Raw genomic sequence first — 19726 nt, forward strand, 5'->3', positions numbered from 1 at the left:
ATTCTTAATGTTCATCCAGCTTTATGATAGAATTTAAGATCATAGTAGTTTTTATTTAATTACAATATACAAACCCATACAGTCTGATGGTATTATTTTTTTGTTAATTTTGAATGTCATAATAAGTTTGTTTGCTTTAAAACAGAAAAAAATACTTAGTACATATACGTAAAAGGGAACAATGTTCTTTTTATTTATACCAACCAAGTATTAATGAATTATATCCAGCCAGAGTCCGAGCTTGTTTTGCGAAAATTAGACACAATACCCATATTGTGTGAAAAGGTCATTTATTCACAAAAGTACATATCTCATAATATTGAATATTATATAATAGGCATTTAGAAAAATACATCATATGATATGATTGAATAAATGACATAGATTCGCTTAGTGAACAGTATACAATTTATTGAAAAGTAAGAAAAGAAACATACTACTCATTTAAAAATCATGCCTATTATTATTTTTTTAATTTAACTTTTTTCAAATAAGTTATTTTGAAAGAATTTTAAAAGTAGCTTTGAATTAGGCTACAGTTTTACTTAATTTATAAAACCGACTCAAATGATGAGTCCGATGAATTCAAATATGTTTATTTCGTTTAAGGACATATGATACAAACAAAAAATGGATGCCTGGATTAGTTTATATTTTATGGCCTAATTTCATTGAAAACGATGCAAATGATAAATTTCTAGAATATAAAGAAATTGTAAATTCGAAGTTCTGCATCTCTGAAACCATGCTTATTAATCTATACAAATATTTTCACTTCAAATCCCATTTTTGTGAAAATTTGCATAAAAATTAAAATATACGCGGTGAAACCCATGCATTTTATTCATTAAAACATGACTCAAGTTGTTATTTTCAAATTTTTTGACAAAAGTTTGTATCATTTGTCCTTAATTAAGGAAGCTCTAAACACTAAAAGAAACTGTTTTTTGGATTCAGAGAAAAATATATCGTAAAAAGATATGCATATTGAGGCTTTTTCATTCATTTATAACATAGGGTGCGTGCATTATTTGCACAGGAAAAATGTTCAAAGACAATGGACTGTTTGTGAGCAGAAATCACTGATGGCTATTTACTTCTATTATAAATTATGTAATTAACGATAAACAACAATTTCCTTAATTTTACATCTAAGGGCAGACCACTCCAAACCAACCATTTGTGTGCAGCGTTTAGAGCGTCTTTAAATCCACAATCATGTCGATCGATTGTTGACTTTTACCATTATACAGTATAATCCGAATTTATGCAAGGGTTTGATTTTGACATTATAAGAGTGGGTGCAGCGATCGTTAAAACTAAATATCGCTAAAATTCATTGTGTTTTACTCTTAATAGCGTTGTTAGTGAGAATGACATTATTTCTAGCTAAAAAAAATAACTATGGTACCATTTTTGAAGGATAAATCGCTAAATTTGCGTCCCACTAAATCAAGCAACAAAAGATTAAAGACAAGACCAAAAGCGCATAGTTCTATTTTAAGACCTCTGGTAAATTAGAATAACCTAAAAGTACTTGGTGCATAAAGATCATTGCCTTTTGAAGAATGAATTGTGATGATTTAAAATAAACTAATTAATGACAGATAATATTTTTATGTCTAAATTAGCCTTTCAGGTAAGATATAGCAACATTAGTTCTAGAAAGGATCCAGTGCTTGTATAACTACTAGTATCTATTTTATCAGTCTAAAGATTTTTAAGATCAAGTGAATTGGATGTGAATATAATTTTAACTTTAATTTTATGAATGTTAAATATGAAATCAAAACAGATAATTCATATTTTATAAAAAAAAAAGTTATTGTCAAAATATTTAAATTTTATATTCAAAATCCAATAAATTCGATGTGAATATAATTTAAATTTTAACTTCTATTTTAATAACTGTTATATATGAAATTAAAACATTTAATTACAATTTTAAAAAAAATACGTATTGTCAAATTATTCTAATTCAGTAAAGAGAAGCAAAAATATATTCAATTGGTATGTTTCTTTTAAATTATTTAATTTTTAAAGAAAACATGTGTCCTGTGATTTAAAAAAAAATTATAAATAAATGAATAATGCGTCTATATTTAGTTGAAAATGCTTTGAAGGATAGATCGGGGAAAATATCCATTTAATGATAAAATGAGATTAAGATCGGGTAAAAGTGTAAAACAATAAAAGGAAAATGCAAAGTGTCTCAGATACTGGTATAATATGATTGTTGTTTAACGTCCCTTTTTTCATTCATATGGAGACACCACCACTTGCCTGTGGAGGGTGCAAATTTAGCTATGCCCGGCACTCAGGGCCATTGAGCACTGAGGGATTTTTTATGCCAACAACAACTGTGTCATGGGGCCTCAGTCAGTTCGGTCTCATTCAAAGGACCGGTCTTAACGTCTCGCAATGGATTCGAATCCGAGACCTAAGGATCAACTCCATACTCCTTGAATCGCAGGCGACAGTTATGAAATGAAATATAAAAAAGAAAAGCAATTGGAACAAAGCAAATCAGGGTCAGAACAGCCTTATATATGTAATACCTGAGGTTTGGATCAGGTGCCACGGAGGAGTAAACATTCCCTATTGATCGGTCTCTTCGCTGTGTACTTCTTGTCATAATCGGATAAACGGAAAAATCCAAGGATAATTCCGTTTGAAAATACGGATGTCAAATTTGGAGAAGAGATATCCATTAACTGAACAGTTATATCAACAAAAAAAAAATTTTCGATATAAAATGCCATATTCAAAAATTGCATAGGAATAAACATTACAAATTACTATCACGGGACCTTGATACATGTACGTCAGAGTTTGGATGAAGCGCACGTCCTATAAATAAATAAACACCAGCATCCGACATATCACAGCTGTCAAAAGTAATTTTTCTTGATCAGCAAAACGGAATTCTCCATCCACTCGAAATTCAAAATTCAGATTGAATGAAAAGGTCACAAATGTGATCAGAAAATTTGCAAAAACATGACATTGTGAGATATTTTTATATTCCTATTACTCAAAATTATTCTGAAAAGCTGGCCTTGGTTTACAAATTAATTTCTATCGGAACATGTCCTTGTGTATCTAAACATTTTAAATTCATGGGCTAGTCTGGCAGATGATGAGTTCAGCAAAAATAAGAGACATTGACGACAGAGAAATAAAAGTGATCAAATTCAAGAGCACTTTCCAAGCTGCCACGTAATCCAAACTTCGATATTTTTAAGGATCCGCAGGGAAAATATCTATTTAATGATAGAATAAGATTATGATCAGGTAAAAGTGTAAAACAATAAAACGAAAATGCGAAGTATCTCAGATACTGGTATAATATGATTGATTGTTGTTTAACGTCCCTTTCTTCACTCATATGGAGACGCCACAACTTGACGGTGGAGGGCTGCAAGTTGTTAGTTATGCTCGACACTCATGGCCATTGAGCAGTGAGGGATCTTTTTGATGCCAACAACAATTGTGACATGGGACCTCGGTCAGTACGGTTTCATTCAAAAGACCGATCTCAACGTCCCGCAGTGAATTCAAACTCGCGACACAAGGATCAGCTCCTTACTCCTCGAATCTAGAGCAGACGATCTGACCACTGCGCCTCGCGAGCGACAGCTATTTTATGAAATGTGAAGAAGAAGAAGAAGAAGAAGAAGAAAAGCAATTGACACAATGCAAATCAGGGTCAGATCAGCTTTAAATCTCTAAATACATGAGATTTAAATCAAGAGTAAACATTCCCTGTCAAGAACAAGGTACAGTTTCAATACAAATTAAGCCCTGTATTTTTCTAAAATACGAAAGTGATATAAGAAATTAAAATCAATTCTTTCTGAATCATAAGGATCCCATGCAGTAAGAATAAACAAATTGTTTTCCTTATATGAACTCCAAAATGCTAATTGTGACGCCATTAACTTGTGCATTTTCCCGTATTTTCTTAAAAAGTTGCAGAAGACATCAACTTTCAGTGAAATTTTCTTTCAGAAAACATACTCTGCCACCGTCGTCCACAAATATTTTGAGGTATGTGATTTTTCAAAGCAGTTTACATATCATATCTAAAAATTGTAGTGGGCGACGGTGGCAGAAACTATTTCCTAAAGGAAAATAAGCACAAAAATGAGTCTTTCTGAGGCTTTTCTGCAGTAAACTTAGAAATGTTCCAAATTAATGACGTCATATTTCCAGAACGTTCTTCCTTCATGCCATATATTCTTTAATCATATTCATTTACTCAACTCTTGTTAAAGCCAATATCATACCTTTTTAAGAACATTATTTTTTTTAGGGCGCAATAAAGCCCAAACTGTACCCTCTTCTTGGTCTCTTTGTTTCTTGTCATGATCGGGTAAAAAGAAAAATAAATCATAGGCAATTTTGCGTGGAAAAAATTGCTTGATATGTCATCAGTCAAATTTCGAAAAATCTGAAATCTGAAATTTCGAGTAAAGGATACTAGTATCCATTAACTAAACAATTATTTTAACATTTTCCGTATAAAATATTTCTTATTCTAAACATTGAATAGGAATGAAGATATAAACATTACAAATTACTATCATGGGACATTAAAACCTCTACATCGAGGTCTGGATCAAGGGCACATCCTATATATAAATTACCATCAGCAGCGGACCTGTCAAAACCGTCAAAAGTCAGAATTTTCCATTATCACTTCAGGAAGACAATTAATAGAGTCTCATTAATTTTTTTTTAAAAAGGTCAACCTGCAGTCAAAATTCAGATTGTATCTGCAATAAAGGTCATAGAAGCGATCATAAAATTTGCAAAAAGCTGACGTTATGAGGATTTTTTAATATTTCTATTACTCAAGATTATTCTGAAAAGCTGGCCTTGGATTAGAAATAAATTTTCATCGGAACATGTCCTTGTGTATCTAAATAAATAATTAAATACATGAGCTCGTTTGGCAGGTGATAAAAGTGATCAAATTCAAGAACACTTTCCAAGCTGCCACGTAATCCAAACTTCGTAATTTTAAGAGTCCATAGTTATATTGGTTCATCACTTATTAATCTTTATTTTCAAATGCATACTGTTCGTAATCTTCACTCTCTATACACTGTTGCAAAATAATGTACTTACGTCAAATCAAACCAAAGTTAACCAGTATATAACCCTCTCCCTTTGAAAAGAGCAGTATCATTCGAAGTTATTATGAAAAACATGTCAACTGCATGATATCTTCGACCAATAAGCACTAAGTTAATCTAAAGGCTACATGTATTATGAAAAAAAAATGTCCGATGAATAACCCTCACTATGAGTTTTTAGTTTCAAAAACCATACAATAATTGACTCTCATAATTTAAAACATTCTTTAAATAATAAATTTATTTTTTTGCATGACGTGAAATTTCGGTGATTACATACCTTGAAATCACTAATTTTCGTGGGAGTTTAATTTTCGTGGTTTTCGAGGTATGAGGAGATCCACAAATTCATGGCCCATGTATGAATTGTAATTTTTCACAGATATTATTACTCAACAATCCTCTTCCACGAAAATAAATCCCCACAAACCAATATTTTTTCCCAAACCTTGAAAAATTGACTCCACGAAAATATGTGATTTTACAGTATAGTAATACAGCATATAAATAAAATCAAAGTGATCAATCTAGCCATTAAAATGAAAGAATAAGGACATCAAATTAATTGTCCCGCTGCGTTTTTGCACACTGGGTGCCATTTACTTTTGCCATTTTTCAATTTGTTATAAGGTTAGATATTAAGAATGTACTTCTTGAACAATATTAATATGAATTATCACCATCAGAAATAATAAGCCTTGAGTACTCTTGTTTTTAAACCTATTGGCCAATAGAATTATGTTTCATGTGCATATTGAATTGAAGTATCTAAAATTAAGTGCAAACAGTGGGTATAAAGTTATTGGCGTATTCATGACTTTGCATCGAATATTTTTTTTTAATGATTTCTTAGCGGTATTCATGAATTAGCACATCATGTCCGTACCAATACAGCTAAAATATGAAGACGGCAGCTCTTTTAAGTTGACTTACAGTATTCTCTTTAACTGGTCAATACCTTGAGCTCACGGCTGATGCGACCGGTCAACAGGGGATGTTAACTCGTTTAAGGTACCTGATCCCACTTCTGAAATTTCCGGGGGTCGGTGTTTATGGTCTTTGCACATATTTGTATTGAATAAAAGGCTTTTAGATCGATGAAGATTGCTATTCCTTATCTTCCATTTTTTTTAAAAGATGTACATGGAAGTTCAAGACCATGTGTAATGTATCTGGTAGCTTAAGAATACAAAGATATTATATCTACATGTATAATAACGAACTCAAACACTTTTCCAAAATTCATAAGTTTTAATTATAATAGTTTCAAGAATTTTATTTTTATTTTTACAAAAGTATAATGGAGTGTTTTTTCCCCCTCAAAATAATACATAAATGATAAAATCAAATTCTCAAAAAGTTTTGTTTGATAGTATAACTAGAGTTTATTCTTCACGGCCGTTTATAAAGTGATGAGTTGAAAATGTTTATTTTTATTTTTTTTTACAAAATAAAAAATCAAATTCACGGCCGTTTATAAAGTGATGAGTTAAAAATGTTTATTTTTATTTTTACAAAAATTTAATGGAGTGATTTTTTCCCAAAATAATACATATATGATAAAATCAAATTCTCAAAAAGTTTTGTTTCATGGTATAACTAGAGTTTATTCTTCACGGCCGTTTATAAAGCGATGAGTTAAAAATGTTTCAAAAACTTACTATAATAGGCTTCTTATTTTAAAAAGATATATGAAAAAAATTGAAATGCTGCGATATTTTAAAAATAAAATTAAATTTGAATCTTGGAAGTAATAAACCATCTTTTACTATCACGTGACTTTGAAAATTTTCTTCCTTAAAGAGAAAACCATTCGTACAGTTGGAATGACGCATGTACAGTAGTAAATTCAAGGTATTCTTTTAGATATTTTGATGAAAAGCCTTACAAACTAGGGTTGTGTTGCTACTCTGGAACCAACGGATGCTAAAACAATCTTTAAAATACTGTTTCTCCGCCCTCTTCCAACTCGGGATGAAAATAAGTAAGGTTAGTGAAAAGCTGGGTTTTTTTTCTCTAAGAAATTGTTCACATCAATGCTGAGTTTTCAAAATCTATTATCGGGAATGCATACAAATTAGTTAAATCAGGTTTGAGCCGGGTCAATTTTAGGCAGTCGGCAGTGAAAGGACAAAAAAAAATAATAATAAAAAATATATATATCGATTATATATTCCATAATTATTTTTTATCAATTACTTTTTGTAATATTTTGTGACTCTATTGCTGACTATCTATTAACTGTACTTTCTTAAACGTTAAATAAAACAGTTATGCACAGATCGAAATACATAAAATGCAAAATAAAACAGGAGACATCGTAAAGCAAACCTTCACTTGGTCGAGGAGTAAATCCTTCAAAACAAGGACACATTTCATCACGAGAGGTAGCCCAAAAAGGCAAGGGCAAAAGTTGTAAATAGACCTTGTAATAATAGGAAATTTTAATAATGTTCTAAATAAGGCTCAAGGAATTATTATTCCTTGAGCCTTATTTAGACCATAATTCAAATTTTCTATGGACTTCATCATTATTTAGATGTAAATCATTATATCTTCACCCCATGCGCAAATTTACAAGATCAATTTTTAACAATTATATGAATATAAACATATATATTATTTTCGCAATTTTTTTTTTCGAAAGTTGTTCCAAATTGCCTTATTAACTGTGTTCAACTATGTCAATAAATAGTATTAACCATATTTGGCATAACATTTATCTTCTAGGTATAAATTTAATGTCCCGATAGCTAGTAAATGAAAACAATCTTTGATTAGTTTGGTTATCGCATTCAAACTAAGTTTGACTAAGGACAACTCCGTCTACTGGATCAAAACACGTCTCTTTGCGGGGTTGACAAAAGGCACTTCTCTCAGACACCTATGTTAACTTAAGGTGTTTCCAGGGTCCCTGTTTTTGTTCTGTGCACAATTAGAAGCTAAGCTAGTTTGTAATTGGCCATGCATGCGCAACAAAAACTGAGATAAACCATCCATTTTTCAGGGGTACTTGATTTTTAATTTTCTATAAGAGCAACGAATTCAAGTTTCTGTCATTTAAATAAGAAAAAAACAGTGCATTTTACTGAGATATTTGGTTTGTAGTTTTCAATGAGAGCAACGAATTTAAGTTTCTGTCATTTAAATAGGAAAAACCACATAATACATTGTATGTCAAAAGATCAAGCTGTTTTCTCTACATAGGAAGGGTGACGTTATTCTTGCTCTGAATTGCATTACGTGCACAGGAAACCTGATAAATTATTATTTAAATTTGTTTGTAGCATTCAGTGGCGAAATAGGCAATACAAAAGAAATGACAGACCTAAACATCAGCAAAGTTGTTTTTCTTTTTCTATTAAGGAATTTAATATCACTTTGAAGAACTTAGTATCGAAAATAAAATGGCTTAAAAATAGTGAAAGAATTGTGAAAAGGGCTTTAAAATAGTGGAATGATTGTAAAAATTAAATGCTCATGAACATTGTTTATCAGGATAAACTTCAAAATTTTGTTTTCCCCTGCCTTCTTCAAAGAGAAGCAACCTAACAAGGACTAAAATTATTTAATACGAAAAAAATGTAAGTTTCATACGTTCTTGAATCATGAGTTTAATGCCTCCAAAGGACAGAAATGTCTACACTTAAGTCTTTGCGTATATCTATTTATATAAATTGATATGTCAATTTTTCAATTTTACGAGGAGTTACAATCGCTTTTTGATTTGAAATCGGTAATTTCTTACAGCAGTGTGACCTACATAATATCGGGGAAAAAGTACCTGGAGTCTTTAGCTGTTAATCACACGAAATTCTACCCATTTTAACAATGACAGATGCTTGGAAAAAAAGAAACAGGCTCGCAGGTTTGAACATAAAATTTAGAAGAAATGGAATTACGAATATATGCAGTATATTGTGAATATTAATGAGAAAAAATCACGTGGAAGCAATCTCATACATAAATTGCGCACCATTTCTCCATTTGTCAAAGGTGGAAGGAGGTGTCATGGAGGATAATTCATCGCCTGTCGACTTGTCATACCAGACGTGTGCACCTTTTTATGACTGGGCAAACGAAAAATACACAGAGTGAAAATAATAATCCGACGAAAAACACCAGTCAGTATTCATTTGTATTTGCCAACAAGTCATCGTATCTACAAAAGAATTGTGAAATGTTGGCGTTAAATAAAATTGTTTAGACTTTTGTTCCATCATATTCATTTCTCCAAATGAAGTTGATAATGGTATATTGCTAAAAGTTATCATTTTTATCATCAAGTTTGTTGTTGGGTTGCGTTTATTGTCTTTCTGTTAGTAAAATATCCAAATATAAGAGTTGTTTCAGACGCAGTGTTGTCATTTATTTCGAGTGCAAAGGGTTACAGCTGAATCAACGTCGGTATGAAAATTTCATACGAATTTTGGAAGAAAGGTCATTTGAAAATGAATAAATTATATGAAATATTAAAATAAAAGTCATTTTTCGATAACTATTTGACATTTAAAGTAAAACAACATTACCATAACGTTACCTCTTGCAAACTTTAAAGATTATTTTTGGTATAGGGAGGTCTTGTAAATAGGTTTCTAAAAAATGGTTTTATTTACCCCCATCTGACTTTATGGGTTATATAATGATAACCTCCTTAAGCTCCCCACTCCACCCCACCCCACCCCAACAAGAAATCTGAAGCCCTTTAGCACGTCTACAGGACACAATTTATCATTTTACAAAAAATGTAAGACGAATTTAAGGAACCGGGATTTTGCAGGTAAAGAGTAAGATTTGTAGTTTAATTTCATCTCCCATTTGTTCTTTATGATGAAAAGGAAAATGTTGAAACTTTACTGCAAAGTTCAATGATACCACTTACTACTAGTATTTTTCGAAAGATGAAGAAGAAGAAATCATTATTATACACCTTGATGGACGAACAGGGATAACAACTATATACCGGACCTTCGTTTTCAAAGGGCTGATATGACGCCATCTTTAAAAGATAGTTTGGTTGCCCTCTCCTAACTGACTGGTTTATAATGGACCGAATCAAAACCTTTTTTAACCTTTAGGAAAAGATTTTTTATTTATTCTGGAAATTAAAATAATATATTTTTGAAATTTAGCATTGAAATTGATACACATGTATATTTTTTTTAGAAAAATAATTTTCTCACCTACCTACCGGCCAAAATTTGTTAATCCTAAGTCCAGAGAGGGCGGCAAACAAACATTATTTCAAAGCTGGCCTAACTTTTTTTTGTTAATTGTGTCCAAAGTACACTTGTTTGCCTTCTTTATTGGGATTGTTCGACTTTAAGCAAAAAGAAAAAAAAACGAGCTTTTCAAAACTTCTTCTATTTTGTATTGGATTATGGACTTTTGAGCTCGAATACTGTTCTTTATCGCCATATTTCATTGAAATCATGCATGTTCCATTTCAAAGAGCAAAGAAACAATTCGTGTGATTAGTGATAAGATACGAACATTTATCAAGTTTAAAAGTCATATAAATGATACAAATCGGTAGAAGATCATGCAAGAATCTAAAAACATCAGAAATGAGATCAGGTGCCATGGAGGATTGAGCATCCTCAGTCAACCAGTCACATGCGCAGTAATCTTAAAGAAGTATGATTAACATTTCTTTTTGCATTGTCTTGAGATTTGAACATTGAAACGAAATTCTGATTTATTATTTTTTTGCACAAATAATTTGTACCTAGCATACCGACGTGCTGAGACCACCTTCTACTTCTATTTCACCAGAATAATTAAATGTGCATGTTTAAACATAGTTAATAAGAACAATCAAACTTACACGGAGAAAAAAAATTATCTGCAGGGTCGATATTTTTTCATTATTAACTGTTCTTTGATATGTCACGATAAAACATATGTTTTGCTCGATTAAAGACGCGGTAACGTCCTTCTGAAAAAATAGTAATACTCAGTTTTAATTCTTTAAATATTGGTAATGTCAGGGTGATACCAAGCAAGTGGAAAAGCGGAATGGAAGTCTTATTTTTTTTATTATGTATAAAAAAAACTATATGAAAAAATGAAAATGTTTATCGTGTTCTAAACTGCAAGAACTCCGGCTCTGTTCCTGCAAGATTTTATTATAGGAAGTCCTGAAATAGATAAATGCAGTCTGTAGAATTAATTACCAGGAATGCTAAATAAGTTCCATGTGACCAATCTTTACCGAATAAGATGTGTCCAATATGTCCATGTGACTGAATCTCAAAGAGTGACAAATCTGCAGAAAAATCAGGAAGGAATTTCCTGTGCTTTTATATAAATGAGTTTGCAAAAGGCGTGCATAGCGATAAGTATGGTTGTAAATTGCGTTTTGTTCATTTCATGAAAATTAGCCAGTGAATGTATAACTGTTTTGAATAATTACAATGGCTGAAGGAAAAAGTAAATCTAGAACTATGATTGGTAAAGAGGAATCCAGAGATGGGAATGTTAGACAAGGCTTGGTTTGTATTCTTTAACCTTTATTTATTTTTTCAATCTTTAGAGAATATTAAAATATTAATTTCAATGTGAAAATAAAGGCTTCATTTCTAAATGTTTTAATCATATTAAAACATTTTGTTTTAAAAATATAAAAAAGAACAAAACCTTTTTTTTATTTTCAAAAAATTTACTTACTTAATACACGTATGTAAGTACATGTATGTCTGCATCAGTTGAATGTATAGTTTATGTGTGTTGCTCTTTTGTTACAAAATATTTTTTGAAAACAAAAATTAAAACAATAAAGCTTTAAAAGAGTTACTTCGTCTAAATATTTCTTCTTGATAGTTTATTTTGAATATTTGGCTCCAAATGGAATTAAAAAAAGTTGCAGAACTTTGATTTTAATTTATTTTTGTGGGGAAAATTAACTTAGGTACAGATAATTGAAATTTCTCTGATGAATGCATTAACGACGAATTATTTCTTCATAAAAACTTTTAAAAGGATTACTTTGAATCTATGCTCTCGAAGATAGCTTTTTTTATTTTTTTATTTTCTAGGCGAGAAAATTTTAAAAAAAAAATTGTAATGCATAAAATAATTCTAAAAAAATTTTTGGAAGATTATCCATGCAAAAAAAAAAAAAAAAAAAAAAAAAATAAGCAAAGAAATAGCTGCAGTTCTTTTATGATTGGAATTTTTAGACGGAATTGATTGGTTTCATTATACAGTTTTTAATAACTGCATTATTTAAGCAAACATCTCGTCATGTGAAATTTAAAATGAAATAAAAATCACATGCATTTTCAAGGCCAGTTCCATGAACACCGTGCCCTGAAGTAAAATACATTAACATGTTTATAACGCAATAATTTTACCTTGTCTTACAAGTTTAAAAAAGTTATTCCTTAACATGTTAAAGAATTCGACATGAAAGTCAAACAAGCCATTATGTTACCTACTTACTAAATTCTCTGAAGTCGTTGGCGGTAAGGGCAGTTACGGTCGTTCTGCATCCTTGTCTGTGATTGGCTCGCTTTTTGAGTGTGTCCCAATCACAGAATTCCCATCATCCAGATGGGAAAATGTTACTGTAAATGTTTATGAATGCAGTAGAACATGTTGCTGGAAAAAAACTATGAATATCTTATATCTTTCATGTTGCAGATCAGGTAATGAAACCTATATTAGCTTGCCTCGGTTTAAATATTTATCGTACTTTAATTAACAAATACGTTTGGAATCATTTATTACATTTTCTACCGGAGTCTGATATAGAAAATCGTAGATATAAACATTTGTCTTCTGACCATGGCGTTAATTAATTATTGTAGTATTGTGCATTTTTTTTTTGTTTTTTTAATTTTAAACTCATTTTCGAGTTCTATGGAATCCTATGAAAAATTTTATAAGAAACAACCAAAATGAAGCGGTAAAAAAATGACGTTAGAAGGAGAAGGATGTTTTCCCTAGTTTCGAAAAATTGATATAGATCTAAGAAATAGACAAAGAAACTAGAGCAAAGCTCGTTGCAAAGCAACGAGTAGGTCTTCCGTCCTGTTTTGACCGGAAGTGACGTCAGCAAAAGAAAGCAATGAGCTAAGTCGTCTCCAGTCACTTTTTAAATTCAGTTTTGCATCAAAACCTTTAAAAAAGCTATTTTTGGCTACTTCCGGTTTGACCGGAAGTGATGTTGACGGACGGAAAATTAAGTTTTATGCTTCCTATGACATATGTTACCCAAAAACTTGTCAAGAACGGCAAATATATTGACGACTTCCGGTTTGACCGGAAGTGACGTCTCCGGACGAATTTTGACGACTTCAATAGATTAAGCTTGACATTTTGAACAACTTTGCTTCTTTGACGTATTACAAATTCTCAAAACTTTTTGAGATATTTGGAAAAAACTTTTGGCCCCTCTAGATCCCTTAATTTAGGGGTCAGCCTTTTTTTTCGAGTTATCATTTGAAAGATCTTTTAATTCTGCACAAATTTTGTTCTATATGTATTAACAAAATATTTTTAGTTTAGAAGATAAAAAGCAAAATAAAATTTTCGCTCTTTTAGGCGTTATAATTTTTGACCCCTGTATAGCGCCATTTTGAATAGAGAAATCGAAAAACAAAAACCGATGTGCACAACTTCAATCCTTCTATTATCTAAAATCAGTTCAATTTCTGCTCCAGCTTTAGCCGTCTCTGAGCCTTTGTCTGGAAACGAACGCCTATAAATTTTCGTTTGAAGGGAAATAACTCAAAACCGGAAGTGATTTTTTGAAATTTTAGACAACAATCTGATAGAGTTTAGTAACTTCGAGATACTCTGAAAATTTGAGCGAAATCAATTGAAAAATGAATGAGATATGAGGCTTCAAAGTTGGCGTCTAGGAAGTAGAAGAAAAAAAAAAGAATAATAATCTTTACCAACAGAATCAGTAGAAGGTCTTCCGTTGGAAACGGAAGACCTTAATAAATGCACACAAGGTGCAATTTTTTTAATAAAAAGAAAAAAATAAAAAGATCTAGAGGTGAGATGCACTCTAAATATCTATTTGTAGGTCCAGCTATGTAAAATTAGCCACATCAAAGACACATCATGCTAGCATAATGATGTAATCATCTTTTCCCAAACATGTACATTTATTTATTGGATTTTTAGAATATATTTGTTATTCTTTTTATATATTTGACCTGTGGTAGTTTTGGTTTTTTTTTACGACTTTGTTGTTGAGATGATCTACATTAACAACTGAAAACTTTTTGAAAAATTGTGTCCCTTTGACAATATGAGTGCGAAATTAAAAAAAAATCCACATATTTAAAAAAGGAAACAACAACAAAAAGTAATAAAAAAAAGAGGAGAGATAAAAAAGAAGAATATCATATGTTGCATTTCCATTTTTGTTTTATGGACTTTTGAACTTGAATACTGTTCGCCCATATGTTACTTTAAAGAAAATCTAATGATCTTTTAAATTAAAGGACAATGTGGCAAATATGAGTGGAGTTCTAGAAATACCAAGACCAAGTGATAAAAAGGGAACATTGACAACTCAACAGATTATCAAAAGAGGTAGTACAATTTCAAAGAAAACGAATGTAAAATGTCTAGTAATTGTAAAGGAGAATGTAGTATTATATAGAAATAAAAAACATGTACATCTGTACTGCAAACCAACTTCTATTCGCGAGTTCGCGACCTTCTTTAATTTGGAAAAAATTCTTGTCGCGAGCCAATAATAAACCCAAGTATTTATATATAATATTGCCTGAGTCGTGAACATTAGTAGTCGCGGATTGATTCCAAACTTAAGTATCGCGAGTGACTGTTGGTTTACAGTGATTTTAAAGTATTAGTTATATTAAAAAGTAATAATAAATCACTAATATAACTGCATTCCAGGTGTTCAGGATCAGAGAGACAAAAGAATATGTACAGACATGAGAACACTGGTGTCTTATTGTATCGTCATCAGAAGACTTCAAGCAATGTCTTCATTGTAAGGCAGTGTTTACAGTATAACGTAAAACGATTTTTTCTGAAGTATATTTGACTAAATGTTTTGTTTATATAAAGTTTATGATTATAAAAATAACATTTTCCTTTTTTATATCACTTTGACTGAAAATTCATGGAAAAAATATGCGAAAAGTTTGTCTTTTGAATTTTCTGAGAACACCTCACAAATTCTAAATTTAGGAGAACAATCGGTATAGGCAATTGAAAAAAGGTAAATGTCAGAATAATAAAAAGTATCAGTTTAAGAGTAAATAAAAATGAATAACACAAACTTTTTTCTTCCCAAATTCAGATATTTCTTTACTAAATAAGGTGTGTTTCCTACTTTGGAAGACTTCATTTAGTTGAACAGCTTTATGTTTGGGCAAGTCACATTATTTGACGAAATGGAAAAAAAAACAACTTTACAGTTCAATATATTTTTGAATACTTTAGTTTTCTCGCTTAAGAGTTTCTGGGGACGTTTTCAAGAGTTGATTTATACATATGACACAGTTTAACATTCTGATTTATATTTTAATTGAAAAAAATACTGAACAAAATACAAATGTAAATCTTCTTGTGGCAGATAAGAAAATGTGTTGGTGGTGCATGTATGTACCTTTAAAAGCTATGTATCGTTTTCTCAACTTAGTTATTTGTTATTTATCTGAAATGTAAATGTACAGCATAAATCTATTTTTTATATCATTCATAAATACAGGAATCGAAGCGATATCAAGAGGAATGCCATCGGAAAAAAATGTGTTGAGGCACCAACTATGGCAATGATGAAATCTCAAACCAGACTTAAAATGCACCTGCAAAAGCTGGATAGAAGACTTGGGGTAATTAAATTTTATTAGATAAAACTGAGTAGTAAAACAGTGAAGCAACTTAACATTTATATTTTGATTTTTATTTACTTAGCATATTGTACCACCGATACATTTGTTACAAAGAATGGTTTTAAAGATAGAAGGAAATCATTTGCATTGTTTTCAATGCAAAAATGTACAGAAAAAAGGGAAAAAAGTTTCGAAGTCTTTTTCAATAAACGGGATAATTGACCTTTGAAAGCCTGTCGAAAGAATCCTAGCTTTTTTTTTCTTTTGGAAAATCCAATCAAGAGATAGTACTAGTATGCTTTAGAGTTAGATCACTAATTGGACCATATCAGTAGATATAATTAAGTGTTCATTAAGTGTTACATATTGAAGAATTGGGAGCCATTAAACTTTTATTTTAAGAAGGAAAAAAGATTGGCGGAGTGTATAACATTATTTTAACATTAAATTTAATTTATTAACTCATTTGATAAATTCGGATTGAATATTTAAACAAGACATGAATTTTAATTGTAGGTATTAGAAGACAAAGTGCGAATCTATGAGATGTTGAAAGATTTACAAACTGATACAAGTGGTTGCCTGAAAGAAAGGGAACAATGAGCTTGGAATCAGCGTTTCATGGATGAAGCTGGATTTATTCCAATTGCTTCATCGTCATAAACGAAGTGGTCCCTCCCCCCCAAATTTCAAGTTTTATTGTTGTCTTGGTGGAGGTGGACAATATATCAATGGACAACAAACAGATTACTGTTGATGATATTTTATGCATTACTTATTGTTCTTAAAGTTTGATAGCAACCACTTTTTGGAAAAGGATCTAAATTTGAGCACTCAGAGAAATTAATTGAATGTTTTGTTTTTACTTTCCCTCTTAGACGTCTTATAGATGAAGCTGGATTTATATTAGTCGCTAAATAATCATGAACGAAGTGGTTTTCTCCCTGAATTTCAAATTTCGTTTTTTTTTGTTGGAGGAGGTGGACAATAAATTAAATGAACAACAAACAGATTTTTGATGATATTTTAAGCATAAGTTCGTGTTCTTAAATTTAATTTCAACCACTTTTTGAAAAAGGATATAAATTTGACCACTCAGAAAATATATGATTTTTTTTTATATCAAGGAATATAATTACATGTATACAATTTAGTGTACTTACTTTTTATAAAGATGGGACGTTTGCATTCATATATTGTTTCGAAACGCACATTTATAACATTATCACTTACGTTTTACTGTTTATCCAAGACCAGGGGAATTTTGATTGAACCTTTTTTTTCAGAAGCGCGTATACTATACTACATGTAATAAGTCGGTTGTATTTTTTTCAGATGATTTTTTTAATTACGTTACAATGGATCCTTTTATAAGTCAGTACGGTTAGTTGCTGCCAATTTCAGATAAACAATACATTGTATTAATATTTTACATGTGTTTGAAAGTATGTTTGGGGAATATAATCAAAATTTTATCAGTTATTAATTAACATTCAAAACCATTGCGTTTTGAAACCAAATAAATCTTCAAAAATGAACAATATATCAAAGTAGATATTAAAACATAATTGTTTGAAAAGTTTATTGAATTCTTTGATGTTAGAATTTGATAAGATACCCCGCCATTTGGCGAAATAAAAAAACCTCTTTCATCTGACATTTCATTATCACCATAGTTCATGATCATTTAAAAACTCAAAATTATGAAAATTAACAAAAAAGTCTGTGTACCTACTTTTCACTCTGTTAAGAAATATCTCGTTAAATCAGTAAAGAGGTAATGATCGACGCTACTAATAAAATTAACATTTATTCTAGTTATGCATATGATAAATATACGTTGAACTTACCTTCACCGTATTCCATGACGGATAAACATTATTTTGTTAAAATTTTTAAAGTAAAATTCCTTCCTATCTAACTGCCTGGTTACAAGAGTATGTTACTTCCATGTAATGCAATATATCTTTTGTGAAAATAGACAACTCGTAATTTTTTCAGAACCGACCACAAACAAACACCAACACAAACACCAAAACATAAGATATGCTAATTATATGTCATCAGAGAAGAATGTGATAAATATGACTAAAATATTGCTTTATTCAAGGTCTTCACTTTAGCAAGATAATCAAGAATATTTGAAAAGGAAATTTGAGTAAGATTCTGTATAAAGGCATACATATAATTAACAATAATTGATAGAAAAAAATTTTACTCAAGGGTTAAATTCTTGAGTGACATATTATTTTTTTTTCGGGTTCAAAGACAAATAGAAATGCATGCCATTTCCTGTTTCAGTATATAATTGTTTGATTTTCTATACGTTTATTAAAACAGAATAGACCGTAAGGAAAATGTTAGGTCAAAACGGGATTTTTTATTGGTGAAGTTATTTCTGTAATTAATGAATTTTCCGAGATCTCAAACTGATAATTGATAGCCTAATTTCAACTTTTAGATTTTTAAAATTATAATTTTCATAATTTAGATTTTCAGACTTAATTTCAAATCATGGAGTGGGTTTATTATCGGCTTATGGCACCGTGAAAATCTATCTAAACAGCTACAAATTTAAATTTCTATAAAATAAAATTGAAAATTCATGTTTTAGAGTAAATTAATTCATTTTCGATATAGAATTCGAAATTTTGTTCTCGAGGTCTGTTTTACCTTAAATAAAGTCAGAATTGTATTTCTGAAGTTACTGATTTAGCTAGTAACTAGTAATAAAATTTGGTAAAAGTAAGAAACATAGACACAAGGCATAGCAAAATATTTTCAAAGAAATTAAGGAGTCTAAAACAAAATGATATTATTAAATTAAGAAGAGTGATATACATGTATTTCAAATTTATTTTTGATATTCGGCAACTTCATATGATTATCACAAAGCTAATTCTTCTCATACTGTAGTAGCTACCGGATTTAAAAAGTTTAATGTAAATTTATTACATATTTATGTATATGTGTAGATAATATTACCAATTTGATAGTCCAATTTCATTCAATCTATTTCTTATAGGAAAGGGAATGCAAGTTTGTTTAATTCTAGCCTATCGTCTTCTATCGATATAAGATGTGCAATTCAATATATATAGCTTATTTTCAGGTATTATCTCCAAGCCGTGTTATAAAACTCGAAGTCTGGCATGCAGTTGTACTCTATCCCACTTCCTGAATAACATGTTTTTGTAAAAGTAGCTTTCAATGAATAACATTAATTTTAAGCACTTTTTAAAAATAAAATAAGGATTACTTGATTGATTCGATGCGCAAGAGCATGCTCTACGTATGAACAATTTCTAAAACGAGGTAAATTATTGACAAACAAGTTGATGAAACAAGAATATCAGCAGCCTCGTTTAAAGTCATCATTTCGTAAGTTCTTTGGTCGATACAATGACCTTATCAGCAAATACGATTTATCATTGAGTCAAATGCTGACTGACGTTTTTCATACTAATTGTTAGTCCATTATTTATATACTGAATTGACAACGGATTTTTCCGGTATTTCCCGATCATGACAAGGAGCAAATGGCGGGTGTGAACGGTCAGCATGGGATGCTCACTCCTCCATGGCACCTGATCCCACCTTTGATGTTTTAGAGGTCCGTGTTTGCTCTGTTCCTATTTTGTATTGTTTTATGGACTTTGTTATTGAATACTGTTCGGTATCTCCATATGTTTCATTCAAATCAAAAATATTTTGATGATAGGTGAAACATGTGTCTGATTCTAATTTATATTTTTGGAA

At 30.5% G+C, this 19726-nt stretch overlaps 1 protein-coding gene across 1 annotated transcript; it reads left to right on the forward strand.

The window, feature by feature from the left end:
• The first annotated feature begins 11472 nt into the window (after nucleotides 1-11472).
• Nucleotides 11473-16929, forward strand: LOC134236675 (uncharacterized). Its single transcript, XM_062718852.1, has 5 exons — nucleotides 11473-11635; nucleotides 14603-14693; nucleotides 15024-15120; nucleotides 15844-15967; nucleotides 16484-16929. The coding sequence occupies exons 1-5, from the start codon at nucleotides 11558-11560 to the stop codon at nucleotides 16568-16570; spliced, it is 477 nt and encodes a 158-aa protein (XP_062574836.1). The 5' UTR covers nucleotides 11473-11557; the 3' UTR covers nucleotides 16571-16929.
• Nucleotides 16930-19726: the final 2797 nt, after the last annotated feature.

This window comes from Saccostrea cucullata, unplaced genomic scaffold, assembly GCF_032062105.1.
Source record: "Saccostrea cucullata isolate Sc308-1 unplaced genomic scaffold, CSIRO_AGI_Scuc_v1 ctg443, whole genome shotgun sequence".
NCBI lineage: Eukaryota > Metazoa > Mollusca > Bivalvia > Ostreida > Ostreidae > Saccostrea > Saccostrea cuccullata.